Source organism: Sylvia atricapilla, chromosome 4 (assembly GCF_009819655.1).
Source record: "Sylvia atricapilla isolate bSylAtr1 chromosome 4, bSylAtr1.pri, whole genome shotgun sequence".
Classification (NCBI taxonomy): domain Eukaryota; kingdom Metazoa; phylum Chordata; class Aves; order Passeriformes; family Sylviidae; genus Sylvia; species Sylvia atricapilla.
The window spans coordinates 31,855,391-31,869,178 of NC_089143.1; the positions used below are offsets into that span (position 1 = coordinate 31,855,391).

At 44.8% G+C, this 13,788-nt stretch overlaps 1 protein-coding gene across 1 annotated transcript in view; it reads right to left on the bottom strand.

Annotated features, from left to right (window-relative positions):
* Positions 1 to 71: 71 nt before the first annotated feature.
* Positions 72 to 13,788, bottom strand: part of ZNF638 (zinc finger protein 638) — a 16,933-nt gene continuing 3,216 nt past the window's right edge. Inside the window, exons 2-13 of the mRNA XM_066316898.1 lie at positions 12,678 to 12,800; positions 11,970 to 12,098; positions 11,181 to 11,222; positions 9,309 to 9,449; positions 7,797 to 7,922; positions 7,289 to 7,338; positions 4,581 to 5,781; positions 4,132 to 4,188; positions 2,057 to 2,933; positions 1,814 to 1,906; positions 662 to 780; positions 72 to 353 (exon numbers count right to left, since the gene is read on the bottom strand). Of these exons, the coding sequence (XP_066172995.1) occupies positions 300 to 353; positions 662 to 780; positions 1,814 to 1,906; positions 2,057 to 2,933; positions 4,132 to 4,188; positions 4,581 to 5,781; positions 7,289 to 7,338; positions 7,797 to 7,922; positions 9,309 to 9,449; positions 11,181 to 11,222; positions 11,970 to 12,098; positions 12,678 to 12,800 (3,012 nt within the window). The 3' untranslated portion in view covers positions 72 to 299. The remainder of the gene's footprint in view (positions 354 to 661; positions 781 to 1,813; positions 1,907 to 2,056; positions 2,934 to 4,131; positions 4,189 to 4,580; positions 5,782 to 7,288; positions 7,339 to 7,796; positions 7,923 to 9,308; positions 9,450 to 11,180; positions 11,223 to 11,969; positions 12,099 to 12,677; positions 12,801 to 13,788) is intronic.

Below are 13,788 nucleotides of genomic sequence, written 5' to 3' on the forward strand. Positions count from 1 at the left end.
CATCGATCCCCTGGATCTCTGGTGTCACCCAGAGTAACTAAACCCCAAGGAATGACCCCAAACTCGAGCCCTGCGGTAACTATACAGTGAGGACATTTATTTCTGGGGGACATCTGCAGCAGTCTCTCCCACGCTGGATGATTGGAGACACAAATCCAATCCTATCCTGGTTTGGGTTCAATTCTGTTCCCAGCTCTGATTTTTCACATCGTGGATGCTCCTTCCCGACCCCAAATGACAAAGGAAATCCAAACACACAGAACTAACTGGCCCCAAAGTGTTGTTCTTGGGAAGCTCCATCACCTGGAGCTCGGCTCTTCCCCACCGTTATCCTGCTGCTTGGCCATGAATTTCTGTGGAGAAAAGGAGAAGGTGCTGCAGGAGTTTTCCAGGATCATCCCCTAAAACCTGGGCCAGGAACACCTGGGTCAGGATTTGTCCCATAAAACCCACCCCCCAAATTTGGCTTCCAGGATGACATCGACATGAGAAGCTCCTGACGGGAACATGGCCACATCTCAAGGGTCAGGATTCCCCAAAACAAAAAATATTCCACCCACTGGAATATTTTGGCTGCATATTCCCAAACCCTGAAAAACTCTCAGGGAATTCTCCTGAATCCACGGATCTGGGGAGATATTCCCATTTTTCTGGGTGGTACCTCCATGTTCTGCCGGTGCAGGGGGGTCCTGCAGTGGTTGATCATGGAGGGTTCGTCGGCGTAGAAGAGGGAGCAGATCTGGCAGAAGAATCCGGCCTTGGGGACCAGGATATCCAGAGCTGAGGATACACCACAGTCATCACACACAGCTTCAAGAAATATTCCAACCTCCTGTTTCCTTTAGCCAAATCTGGGGAATTTGGGATTCCTCAGGAGGGGAATTACAGTTCTTGAACATTCCAAGAATCAGGTTTTTCACCCAGGCTGGTCCTTGCCCCATTTCAATCCACACGTCATCTCCACTTCCAATAAATACAGCTTTTCTGGGAATAAAACAACCAATCCCACGGAACCTGGAGCAGTTCCTGAAGGAATGACCCCATGGAAAAGTGACCCATGTTGGAGCAGTTCCTGGAGGACTGACTCCATGGAAAAAGGGAGCCATGCTGGAGCAGTTCCTGAAGGACTGATCTCATGGAAGTGTGACCCACATTCCTGAAGGACTGATCCCAGGGAAGACTGACCCACATTGGGGCAATTCCTGAAGGACTGACCCCATGGAAGCTGGAGCAGTTCCTGAAGGAATGACCCCATGAAAAGTGACCCATGTTGGAGCAGTTCCTGAAGGACTGACTCCATGGAAATTGGAACAATTCCTGAAGGACTGACCCCATGGAAGCTGGAACAGTTCTCGAAGGACTGACCCCATGGAAAAGTGACACACATGGGAGCAGTTCCTGAGGGACTGACCCCGAGGAAGTTGGAGCAGTTCCAGAAGGAATGACCCCTCTGGAATTCACTCCATCTCTACACCCCCATTTCACAGCCCTGGCAGCAATTCCCTCATTTCCAAACAGTGAATGTTGGGAATGAAACTCGCCAGAGAATGGGAACCCTCAGGAGAAGACACCACACTGCACATGGCTAATAATCAGTAATTCCACCTGGATTTAGGAATTTCAGGAACAAACTTTTCATGAGAGACTTCCAAGTTTGGAGGATTTGGAGGAGCCAAGAAAACCCACAGATTCTGGGCCCTGACTTGGAGGTTCACCGTGATTGTGAGGCATGGAAAGAGTTTTTCAAATGGGCTGGAAAAGATCTTCCAGCCAGGAAAACCTAGAGCATTTTGAGGGATTCCTTTGGATTTACCTTTGGGAGTGCTCTGCATCTTGGGGACACCTGGAAAAGTAGCTTTTTTCTGCTGAGACTTTGGTTCCGCATCTTCTGTTCCCAGCTGAGCTGCTGGAGAAATGCACATTGGGATGGAATGAGGGAACAGAACCATGGAATGATGGAACAGAATCATGGAATGGTTTGGGTTTGGGACAGGGAAACCTTCCACCAGCCCAGGTGGCTCCAAGCCCTGTCCAACCCAGCCTTGATGTTCCTCACCTTTAGGCTTGGAAATCTCAGCAATTTCCTCCTCTGGGTTTGCATCTCCCAGAATTCCCATCTCTTCTGGTCCTGCAACAGCAACAATGTCTTCATCATCTTCATCCTCTGCTGGGTTTTTCCCTGGGAAAGCGCTTTCTTCTTCCTCGTCACCGACTTCATCGACTGTAAAAAAGTTCAGCTCCTCTTTGAGGTGGTTGAAGTCAGCCAGGAAATCGTCCTCGTCCTCGTTCACCTCATCCAGAGTCACCAGAGGATTGTCCTCATTGTCCTCCTGGATCTCATCCACGGTGACCAGGGCGTTGGGGTCGTCGGGCACGTGGGAGGCGGTGCAGTCCCCTGGGTTGGCTTTCCCCTCCTTGGCGGCGCTCAGCTCTGTGGGCTCGTTGAGGGGCAGCTCCTCCACCTCCCCGATCTCATCCACTGTCACCAAGGGCTCAGCCTTCAGATCCCGCTCCTCGAATTCCCCCCGGGGCCCGCCGTTCCCTTGGGAACCAGGCTCCTCCTGCTCCGAGAGCTCATCCAGAGTCAGCAGTGCCTGCGGATCCTTCACGGCTTCCGCCAGCTCCTCTTCTTCCACCACCTCATCCACCACCACCAGGCCCCGCGGGTCGACGCCCGGCAGCGGCACCGGCGCTTCCTCTTCATCCCCAATCTCGTCCAAGGTGACAAAGGACAGCTGCTCGCCCTCAGCCCCACTGCTGTTGTTCCCTTTCCTCCTCTTGGACACCAGCTCCGAAGGGTTGGTGGTTTTGGGAGCCTCTTTTCTCTTCCCCCTTGGGGGGTTTTGCCGCAGGGTCACCGGAGACTCGGCGTCCTCCAGCACCTCGTCCACTGTGACAAACTCGTCCAGGTTGAAAGGGAAAAGCTCTTCCTCCTAGGAACGGGATATTTGTCATCTCCAGGAGGAACAGCCACGTGTTTGGCTCCAAGAGGGGAAAAAACACCCCCAAATTTAATTTGAGGGTAAAAAAACCCCACAAGTGTTCAGGGTTTAATTTGCAGCATTGTACTGAGTAATTGATTTAGTAATTGATTTAGTTTAACTTCAGTTTAGTTCAGAAAGCCAAAGGCCTTTGGAAAAATCACGAGATCAACAGGGGATAAAAGCTCCATGGGTAAAATAATTCCATGAATAAAATTCCATGGGTAAAATATACTGGATGAAATGCAGCGGATAAAATTCAGTGGATAAAGGTCAATTGGTAAAATTTAGAGGATGGAATTCAATGGATAAAAATTCAGTGGATAAAGGTCAAGGGATGAAATTCAGTGGATGAAATTCAATGGATAAAATTCAATGGAAAAAATCAGTGGATGAAGGTCAGTGGATGAAATTCAGCAGAAAAAAATCAATGGATAAAATTTAGTGGATGAAGGCCAACGGATCAGATTCAATGGATAAAATTCAATGGAGGAAATTCAGCAGATAAAAATCAATGGATAAAACTCAGTGGATAAAGGTCAATGGATAAAAGTCAGTGGATGAAATTAAAGGGATAAAATTTAGTGGACAAAATTCAGTGGATAAAGGTCAATGGATAGAATTCAACAGATAAAATCCCTGCCAATTCAAAGTTCTGGGTCCAAAGGAACGGATGCCTCATCTCAAATGATACCTCTGATTCCTTCCATTGATACTTCTGAATTTTTTTTTTCTTCCAAAATACTCCATCCTGCCCTCACATTTTCATGGATATTTAACACAAACTGGGAAACTGGGATTTAGGGATGAATTTATGGGATCTGATCCCAGCTAGGGCTTCCTGGCGGTCCCAGCTCCATTAGCCCACAAAAAGGAACCAAGAGATCCAAAGAGAAACTGATCCCAAAGGGATTCCAGCATCCCAGAACCCTCAGGATCCAAGGACACCAGATGGGAAAAGGGCAGGAATTTGGTGATCCCACTGTGGGAAGAAGAGAAAGATTCCTGAGAGCAGAAACATCATGGAATCCTGGAATGGTTTGGGTTGGGAAATACTTTAAATCCCATCCAATCCCATCCCCTAGAACATCAAAAATCCCCTTTTCCAAACACTCCATCCTTTGAATCCCCTGAGGTTTTCCATCCTCACCTCCTTCTGTTTTCCAGCGCTGCTTTTCCAAGCTGCAGCACCACCCCCACCAGGAGCCTGCAAAACGGGACAATGAAATTCCATGAAATCCCAGGAAATCCCAATTCTCACCAAGCACAGCTTTGTTTGGATCGACGAGCTGCTCTGGGATGTCCCCAAGGCTCCAGGGATTTGCCACCAGCAGGAGGCTCAGAAGCCTCTTTTCTATCTGTGCCAAGGTTTGGAAAAGCAAATTCCAGCATCCCAGAGGACAGAGAGTTCGTTCCCACTTGGAGCTGCTCCAAGGAATTCAGTTTTGATTGTCTCCCACAACAAATTCCATAGGATTTTCCAACCAGTTCCACCCTGGTGTTGCAGCTAAAAGGAACTGGTTGCCTCAGGGATTTATGGAAAAGGGAAAGGAATGATCCAGGAATCCCAGGGAACACCGGCATTGCCGCCCTGCTCACCTGATTCCCGTTGGGATTTTCCTTTGTGCCAGATGTTCCACTCTCTCCCTGCTTGGATCCCAGCTGGGAACCCTTTTCCTGCTGGGCTGAGCTCTTCCTGTTCTCTCCCTGTGCATCCACTCCGGAATTCCCGTTCCCTTTCCATTGGCTGTTCCCAGCTCCCGGCTGAACAGCGGTTTTGGGTGGGATTTTCTTTGCTGGCCCCGTTTTGGGGGGGATATTTTGCTCCCCAGCTTTTCCCTGGGAAGGCTCAGTGATCTTGACAGGAATTCTTTGTTTTAGGATATCTGGGACTGACACCACTGCCTTCAAAAGGGTTTTCCCAAGGCAAGATTCCTTTAGGGATGCAGTGGTATTTACTGGAGCTGCCATGTGGTTTTCGTCAGATTTCGCAGCTCCCATCCCTTTGTTTTGTGGGATTTTAACCGAACTTCCCACGTGGATCTCACCAACAGCATTCCCAGAGTTTTCCCCACTTTTGGATGATGTTCTTCCAGGCGTTTTCTCAAGCTCTGTCCCAGCCTTGCCTGAATTTTTTCCCGGATTTTCCCCGATTTTGAGCCTGGATTCCTCTGCCGTGCCCTCTCTCTCTGCTCCAGGCACATCTGATTTTTTCCCTGGAGCATCCACAGTTTTTGGGACAGTCTTCCTCTCCGTGGCAGTTCCATGGCTGCTCTTCACAGCCTCGGGAACAGGAGTTTTTTCCAGCTCTGTGCTGGGTTGGGTGACACCTGATGACACTGCAGGAGCCTCACCTGAGCTAGGGACCATCCCAGGGATGGCTCCTGGTGTTTCTCCAGCTGCTGGGATCACCTTGCTGGATGATTCCAGAGGTTCCACAGCAGGAGCAGAGAGCTCTTCATCCCCTTTTGGGACTTCCAGCCCTGCCTCCTCCCGAGCCTCTTCCTTCTCTGCTGACGAAAATGGCACAGTTTTCTCCTCCGACCTTGCTCCGGGCAATATGCTGCCAGAAGAATCCATGGAATTCCCAATTCCAGGATCCAATCCCTCCACATCCATCCCTGAGGGCCATTCCCGAGCTGCTCCTGCTGCCTGTGATTCAGCAATCTCCACCTGTCCTGTTGGAATCTCCTCTGGGGTATTTGGGGTGGGAATCTGGCCTTTCCTGGCCTCTCCCGATGGATTTCCAGCTGGTTTTTGAACCATTCCCGATCCCTCTGGAGTTTTTTTCAAGCCAGAGCTAAAAGAATTTAAAAGAAACAAAAGAAATCAAACCATAGGGGGAAGAATTTCAGAATTCAGAAAGCCACCAGTGGAGCATCAGGAAATGGGATTGGGAATTCTGGGACAAATTGAGGTGAGCAATTCACAGTTTGGAGACCTCAGGCTTCGGAAAATTTCCACCCCACAGAGGGGAAAAACGTGAATATCCAACCAAAATTAAACTCCTGGATAAGGGGATTTTCCAGTTCTGCAGTTCCCAATCCTGAAAGAGCAGGTTTGGATTTGGGATCAGTTTTTGGTTTGGGTTTAAAATCCCTCTTTATCCCTCTGGGGTAACACGGCCAGGGGATGGAGCTTCCCAGGGAGTTTCTTTCCTCCCCTGAAGTAAAGAATCTTGCAGGATGATCTTGGGCAGTGCTGGAATCCTAATTCTCTTCCAGCAGAATTCCAGCAGGAAATTTCTGCTCCAAACCCTGAAAAAATCAGGATTGTCCAGGAGAGAGGGATCTGGGATCCCCCAAAAGGGATTTTCCAATCAATTCAACATTTCTGGATGTGCTCAGTTTGTTTTTTTTTCTTCCACTGGGATTCATGGAAAACTCCTGGGATTCATTAAAAACTTCCCCCTGGATTCATGGAAAAAGCAGCCTGGGAAATGCAGAGCCTAGGGGTGGAGTTTAATTAATTAAAGCTTCAGATAAAGAATTAATAATTAATAATTAAAATAATAATTCTAGTGTTTCCTGCTCCCTGTGAAATGGAATAAAATAATTACGTGGGAAATGTGTGGAGCAGGGAGAAATGTCAATTTTCCAATTTTTCAGGAGTTGGGATTCATGGAAAAATCACTTTCTAATTTAATTTTAGTACTTATTTTATTACAAAATTTAAATTTAAAATTCAAATTTTAGTATTTAATTCTACCTGTCTGGAACCAAGAAGTGGCTGTGAGGAAGAGATTCTCAGTTATTTAAGAATTAATGTTCCCAAAATTCTGCAGATTCACGAAATGACAAGGAAAGACATGGGATCTGAGACTATAGAGCTTTTGCATAATGGAATTCCTTCATTTTTAGGATCATCCTTACACAATTTTGAAGTTTTTAACAACAAAACTCACCCAGAAATTTGAGTGGGAATCACAGAAAAAATGGGATTTAAGCCATATTTAACAAAAATTCCTAAAAATTTCTAGGAATTCAGCAGCTAGGAAGAGGAATTCCAGAGGCAGAGATGGAGGGAAGAGCTGCAGGATGGAATAAAAACAACAGGAGGAGTCACGACCTAAGCAGGGGAGAAAAAAAGGGGAAAAAAAGCCACAGAAATTGGGATTTCATTCCATTTTTCTATTTTTTTTAACAAATCCCAAATATTTTGGCTCTAGAGCAGAACTGGGAAGAAGGAGCAGCAGGACCAAGCTGGAGAGAGGCTCAGCATTCTCGAATAATGGAGAAATATTCCAAGTGGGAAGAGAAATGGGTAAAATTCCCCCCAAAATCCCATAAAATCCTGGCAGGCCATACCTTCCTCTGCTCCCATCCTCTCTCTTCACTTCCCTTTTCCCGATTTCAGCCTGGAAAACAAACCTCAAAGTCAGGATTTTTCAGGTCCAGAGGGGTCAGAGGGGGATTCCCATATCCCACCACCCCAAAGGAGGGATTGGGAAGACAAAACTCCAGGGAATTGTGCCCGATCCTATTTCCAGGATGAGAATTCCAATGTGCTTGTCCCTCCCTCACAAACCCCAAACACTGAGGGGAAAATCCCAAAAGTGAGGGGAAAATCCCAAAAGTGAGGGGAAAATCCCAAAAGTGAGGGGAAAATCCCAAAAGTGAGGGGAAAATCCCAATTCTGAGGGAAAATTCCAACTTTGAGAGGAAAAAACCCCAAACCCTGAGATGGAAAAAAAACCCCAAACCCTGCAAGAAAAAAAAATTCCATCCCGCACCTCTTTGCAGGAAAATTCTCCTCCCACCCAACATAAAAAACCAAACAAACCCAAAAGAGGTGAAAAATCCGGGGAATTGTTACCTGTTGCCCATGTGGGTGGGAGGACAGGGAGCAGGTGAGTGTGCGCTCGCCCACGGTGTAGGGATACTGCTGCAGGAAGGTGAACATGGCGCGTGCCGACCTGGGGCTGTCCAGCTGCAGGATGGCCTGGGGGGAGGGAAATAAATAGGTAAAATCCTTGGAGTTTGGTGGAGGGGGAAATAAATATATAAAATTCTTGGTGATTCTAAATAAAATCCTGGAAGTTTTTAAATGCGTTGGAACGCTTCGTTTGTTTCGTGTTGTTTTCTAGGTGTGGAAAGGGTTAAAAGTGGCGTAAGTTGTTTTAGTCTGGGTCTTAAAGGTGGAGCTGCAACCAAAATTTCCCCCGAAATTCTGGAAAAATCCTTCAGAAATTACCCAAAAATACTGCCCAAAAGTCTACCACAAACTCCAAAAAAATCCCCTAAAAATTCTGAAAAAAGTATCTCAGAAATCCCCAATATCCCTGCAAAAAATCCCCCCAAAAAACCCTCAAAAATTCTGAAAGAATTCCTCAAAAATTCTGAAATAATTCCCCGCAAAATTCTGAAAAAATCCCCTCAAATTGCCCCAAAAAATGCCCCAAAATTGCATCTAAACCTCCCAAAAAATCGCCTAAAAATTCTGAAAAAATCTCTCAAAAATTCCCCAAAAAAGACTCCCCAAAATTCTGCCAACCCCCCTCCCCAAAATAAAATCCCCCCAAAATCCTGGAAAAATCCCTCAAAATATCCCAAAAAAATCCCGCGAAATTGCGCCAAAACCTCCCAAAAAATCACAGAAAATTTCTGAAAAAAATCGCCAAAAATTCCTCAAAAAATCCCCAGAAATCCCTTTACAAATTCCCTGAAAAACCCCCAAAATTCTCCCCCAAATCTCCTTTTTTTTACCCTGTTCCTGTTGCTGAGCAGGATGTAGTGCTCCACCTTCCCAAAGCGCAGCCCTTCACACACCACCTCCAGCTCCCGGAATAACCCCAAAATCCCTCAAAAATTCTGAAGAAATCCCCCCAAAATTCTGAAAAAATCCCCCCAAATTCTGAAAAAAATCCCTCAAAAATTCCCATGAAATTTCGCCAAAAATTCCCCCAAAAATCACGTAAAAATTCTGAAAAAGTCCCCCAAAATTCCTCAAAAAACCCAAACAAAAATCCCTCAAAAAAATCTCAAACTCTTCCCCCCAAAACCCCCCCTTTCTTTCTCTGTTCCTGTTGCTGAGCAGGACGTAGTGCTCCGCCCTCCCAAAGCACACCCCCGTACACACCACCTCCAGCTCCCGGAACCTCCCAGAATTCCCAAAAATCCTCCCCAAACCGCCCCCCCCCCCCAAAATTAAAAAAAAATTCTCTCAAAAAATGCGCCCCCCAAAATTCCTCAAAAATCCCTCGAAATTCCCAAAAAATCCACCAAAATTCCGCAAAAAACGCCCCAAAAATAATCTAAAAACTCTGAAAAAATTCCAAAAAAATCCCCCCAAACCCCCAAAATTCCTCCCCAAATCCCCTTTTCTTACCCTGTTCCTGTTGCTGAGCAGGACGTAGTGCTCCACCTTGCCGAAGCGCAGCCCCGCACACACCACCTCCAGCTCCCGCACGCCCTCGGCCGGGAGGTTCCCCAGGTGCACCAGGTGGGAGCGCAGAGAGGAACAGTCCACCTGGAATGGGAAATCTGGGATTTAGGGGGGAAGGGGAAAGGGGGGAAAGAGAGGGGGGGAAAGAGAGGGGGGAGAAGGGGAAGGAAAGAAAAGGGGAAGAAGAGGAAAAAAGGGGAGAAAAGGAAGGGGAAAGGGGGGAAAAGAGGAAAAGCGGGAAATTAAGGAAAAGAGGGGAAAAAGAGGGGAAAGGGGAGGAAAAGGGAAAAGGGGAAAAAAGGATAAAAAGGAGGAAGAAAGGGGAAATTGGGAAAAGGGGAAAATGGGAGAAGAAGGGGGAAAAGGAAGGGAAAGAAGGAGAAAAGAAGGAAAAAGGGAGAAAATGGAACCAAGAGGATAAGGGGGAAAAGAGGAAAAAAAAGGGAAAAGGGGAAAAAGAAAAAAGGGATAACAGGGGAAAAGGAGGGAAAAGGGGAGAATAAAAGGGAAATTAGGAAAAGGGGGAAAAATGGGAAAAGGGGGAAAAGGGGAGAAAAGGGAAAAAGGGGGGGAAAAGGGGAGGAGGAAAGGAGAATAAGGGGAAAGAGGGAGGAAAAGGGGAAAGAGGGAGGAAAAGGGGAAAGAGGGAGGAAAAGGGGAAAGAGGGAGGAAAAGGGGAAAGAGGGAGGAAAAGGGGAAAGAGGGAGGAAAAGGGGAAAGAGGGAGGAAAAGGGGAAAGAGGGAGGAAAAGGGGAAAGAGGGAGGAAAAGGGGAAAGAGGGAGGAAAAGGGGAAAGGGAAACAGGGAAAGAAGGAGGAAAAGTTGAAAAAATGGGAAGAAAAGGGAAAGGGAAGGGGAAAAAGGAGAAAGGAAGGGGAAGATGGAACAAATGAAAAAGGAGGGAAAAGGAGAAGAAAAAAAGGAAAAAAGGGGATAAAAGGATGGGGAAAAAGAGGGGAAATAGGGGGAAGAGGAAAAAAGGGAAAAAGAAGGAAGCAGGGGGAAAGGGGAAAAAAGGGTATAAAAAGCGGGGAAAATGGATGAAAATGGGAAAGAAGGGAAAAAGGAGGAAAAGGGGGGAAAACCCCTCTCTCTATTCTTAAAATATTGGAATTTCCAGCAGGAATTTGAGCTCAATTCTCATTTTCTACTTGGCAGCATTTATTTTTTAGGAAGAAAACCTAAAAAAGGCACCTGAGGAGAATCCAGAAATAAATCCAGGAATAAATCCTGGAATAAATCCAGGAATCAATACTGAAATAAACACAGATAAATCCTGGAATAAACCCAGGAATTCTGAGGGGATCAAAAGTCCCTGGAAATTCCCAAAATATTCCCATTGCAAGGAATAAATGGGATTTATCCCAACCTGAAATGCTCCCAAATAATGAAATTCCAAAGAAAATTTGGATAATTATGAAAAAATTTGGAATAATGATGAAAAAATCTGGAATAAGGAGGAAAAATTTTGGGATAATGAGAAAAAATTGGGGATAATGAGAAAAAAAATTGAAATGATGGGGGGAAAATTCAGGATAATAAGGAAAAAATTTCGGCTAATGAGGGAAAAATCTGGGATAATGAAGAAAAAATTAGGAATAATGAGGAAAAAAATGGGATAATGAGAGAAAAATTTGGGATAAGGAGGGAAAATTACAGATAATTAAAAAATTTGGGACAATGAAAAAAATTCAGGATAATGAGGAAAAACTGGGATAATGAGGGAAAAATTGGGATAACTGGAGAAAAAAATTCAGGATAATGTGGAAAAAATGTGGGATGAGGGAAATATTTGGGATGACAGAAAAACCTCACCTTGGGATCAGACTCTTTGATGAGGCCAATGAAAATCGCTTCCTTTAGGGAAAAAACAAAAGGGGTTGGAGTTTAAATAATGATAATTAACAACTCATTAATAATTCCTAATGGGCTAATAATTCCTCAATAAAAGTTAATTCTTTAAATAAATAAAATAGTAGAACAAATAAGAAAGTTAATACAAAGCAAACAATTCAATTAAATAAAGCAATGAACAAAATGTACAGAGTTAATAAGCTAATAAGTTAAACAATTTAAGAAAGTAATAACTAAATTGATTAGTAAAAAAATCAATAAATAAATTAAATAATTAAATGAATCAAACCACTAAATAAATAAATTTCAATAAATAACAAAATGAATAAATTAAATTATTTAAGAAAGTAATAACTAAACTAATTACTAAAAATGAGCAACAGCTCAATTAAATAATTAAATAAATCAAATAATCAACAAAGCAAATAAATTAAATGAGGAAATAAATAAGTTAAATAATTTAATTAAGTCCTAACTCAATTAAATAATAATTAAAACCTTCATCACCTCAAAATTCCATTAAAATATTTCCCGGAATTAATTCCCAGCAGGGGGGGAAAAAAACCCACCCAAAAATCGTTAAAAATTCAATTTAAATCCCAAATCAAAGGGGAAAAATGAGAATTCTTAATTTTTTTCCCCCAATTCCTGAAAAATTTATTCCGAATCCTCCAAATTTTATTCTGGATTCCCAAAATTCCCATTTTTTGGTGGAATTTCCATGGAATATTTTTTTTTTTTTTGCTTCACCTCATCCTTGAGGGAGCAGAGCTGGGGCTGGGGCTGGATCTGGAGCTGGTTCCCCTCCAGGGCGATGGGGAAGGAGCTGTAAAACTTCACCATGGCTTCAGCAGCTTTCCTGGGGAGCTCCAGGTAGGCCTGGAAAAAAGGCCCAAAATTTATAAAACAAAGGACAAAAAAAATCTACCCCCAAATCCCCCCCAAATCCCTTGAAAATCCCTCAAAATCCTAAAAAAATCCCCCCACGAAATTAAAAAAAAACCCCGCCCAAAATGAAAAAAAAAAAATCCCCCCAAAATTCCCCAAGAATTTCTAAAAAAATATCAAAAATCCTCTGAAATCCCAAAAACCCCCGCTAAAATTTCCCAAAAACCCTCCCAAAAAGCCCGCAAAAATCCCCCCAATACTGTCAAAATTTCTCCAAAACCCCTCTAAAATTCCCTAAAAATCCCAGAATATCCCCAAAATACTGCCCCCCCAAAAAGCCCAAAATTAAAATAAAATCCTCAAAATAAAACCCTCTAAAATCCTCAAAATTTCTCCCCAAACCCCCCAAAATCCCATAAGTTTCCCCACGCTTCCCCCCAAAATCCTCTAAAATCCCCCCAAAATCCTCAAAATTCCCTCTCAAAAAACCCCCAAATGAAAAAAAAATCCCTCTAAAATCCACAAAATCCCCCTGAATCCCGATAACCCCCCAGACTGCCCCGAACTCACCGTGTGGTGGGAGGGCAGCAGCAGCAGGTCCCGCGGGGCCCCGAAGGGTTTGGCCAGGCCCGAGATTTCCTCCAGGGAACAGCCCCGCGACGGCAGGTTGGACACGCACAGCACCGCGCTGCCCTGCGGGGTTGGGGGCATTTGGGGGTTTTTGGGGTTCCCTCAATTCCCCAAAATTTCCCCAAATCGCACAATCGTAGAATTCCCCCAACCCCAAAATTACCCCAAAACTCCTCCAGTGGCCGAAATCCCATAAATTCCCACAAATTCCTCTCAAACCCCACAACTCTCCCCATTCCCCCAAATTCCCGAATTGCCCCAATTCTAAAATCCCCAGAATTCCCAAACTGTCCCAAATTCCCCCAAATTCCTAAACTCCCCAAAATCTCAAATTCCCCAATCCCTCCAACCTCCAAAATTCCCCCAATTCACAAATCCCCAAATTCCCCCAATTCCCAAAATCCCCAATCTCAAAACTCTCCCAATTCCCCAAATTCCCAAAATTCCTTCAATTTCCTCCAAACCCCAAAATTCTCCATTTCCCCAAATCCCAAATTCCCCAATCCAATCCCCAAAATGCCCATATCCCACAATCCCCAAATTCCTCTAATTCGAATTCCCACAATTCCTTCAATTTCCCCTAAATGTCCCTCAAATCCCAAATTTTCTACAGTCCCCCAAATCCCCCACATTCTCAAAACTTCTCCCCAAATTCCCCCAGATTCCCCAAAATTCCAAAATCCCCCAAATCCCCCATTCTCCAAAACCCCCTAATTCCCAAAATTCCCCTAAAATCCCATAAATCCCCCCAACCCCGCTCTGACCTTGCCCTGGGGATCCGCCGTCTCCTCTCCGCTCGGCAGCTCTGCAATGGGGACAGGGAACAAACAACTCAATCCCCAAAATTCCCCAAATTCCCCAAAAATTCCTTTAAATCCCCTTTTCTCAAAGCTTTGTCCTGCCTTTAGTCCCGTTTTCCCAAGGGGTTATTCCCATTTTCCCCACAGTTCCCCCAATTTCCCCCTTTTTTTTCCCAATTTTCTCATTTTTCCCTTTTTCCCCCAATTTCCCCAAGATTTTCCCCCAGATTTTTTCTCAAGATTTTTCCCAT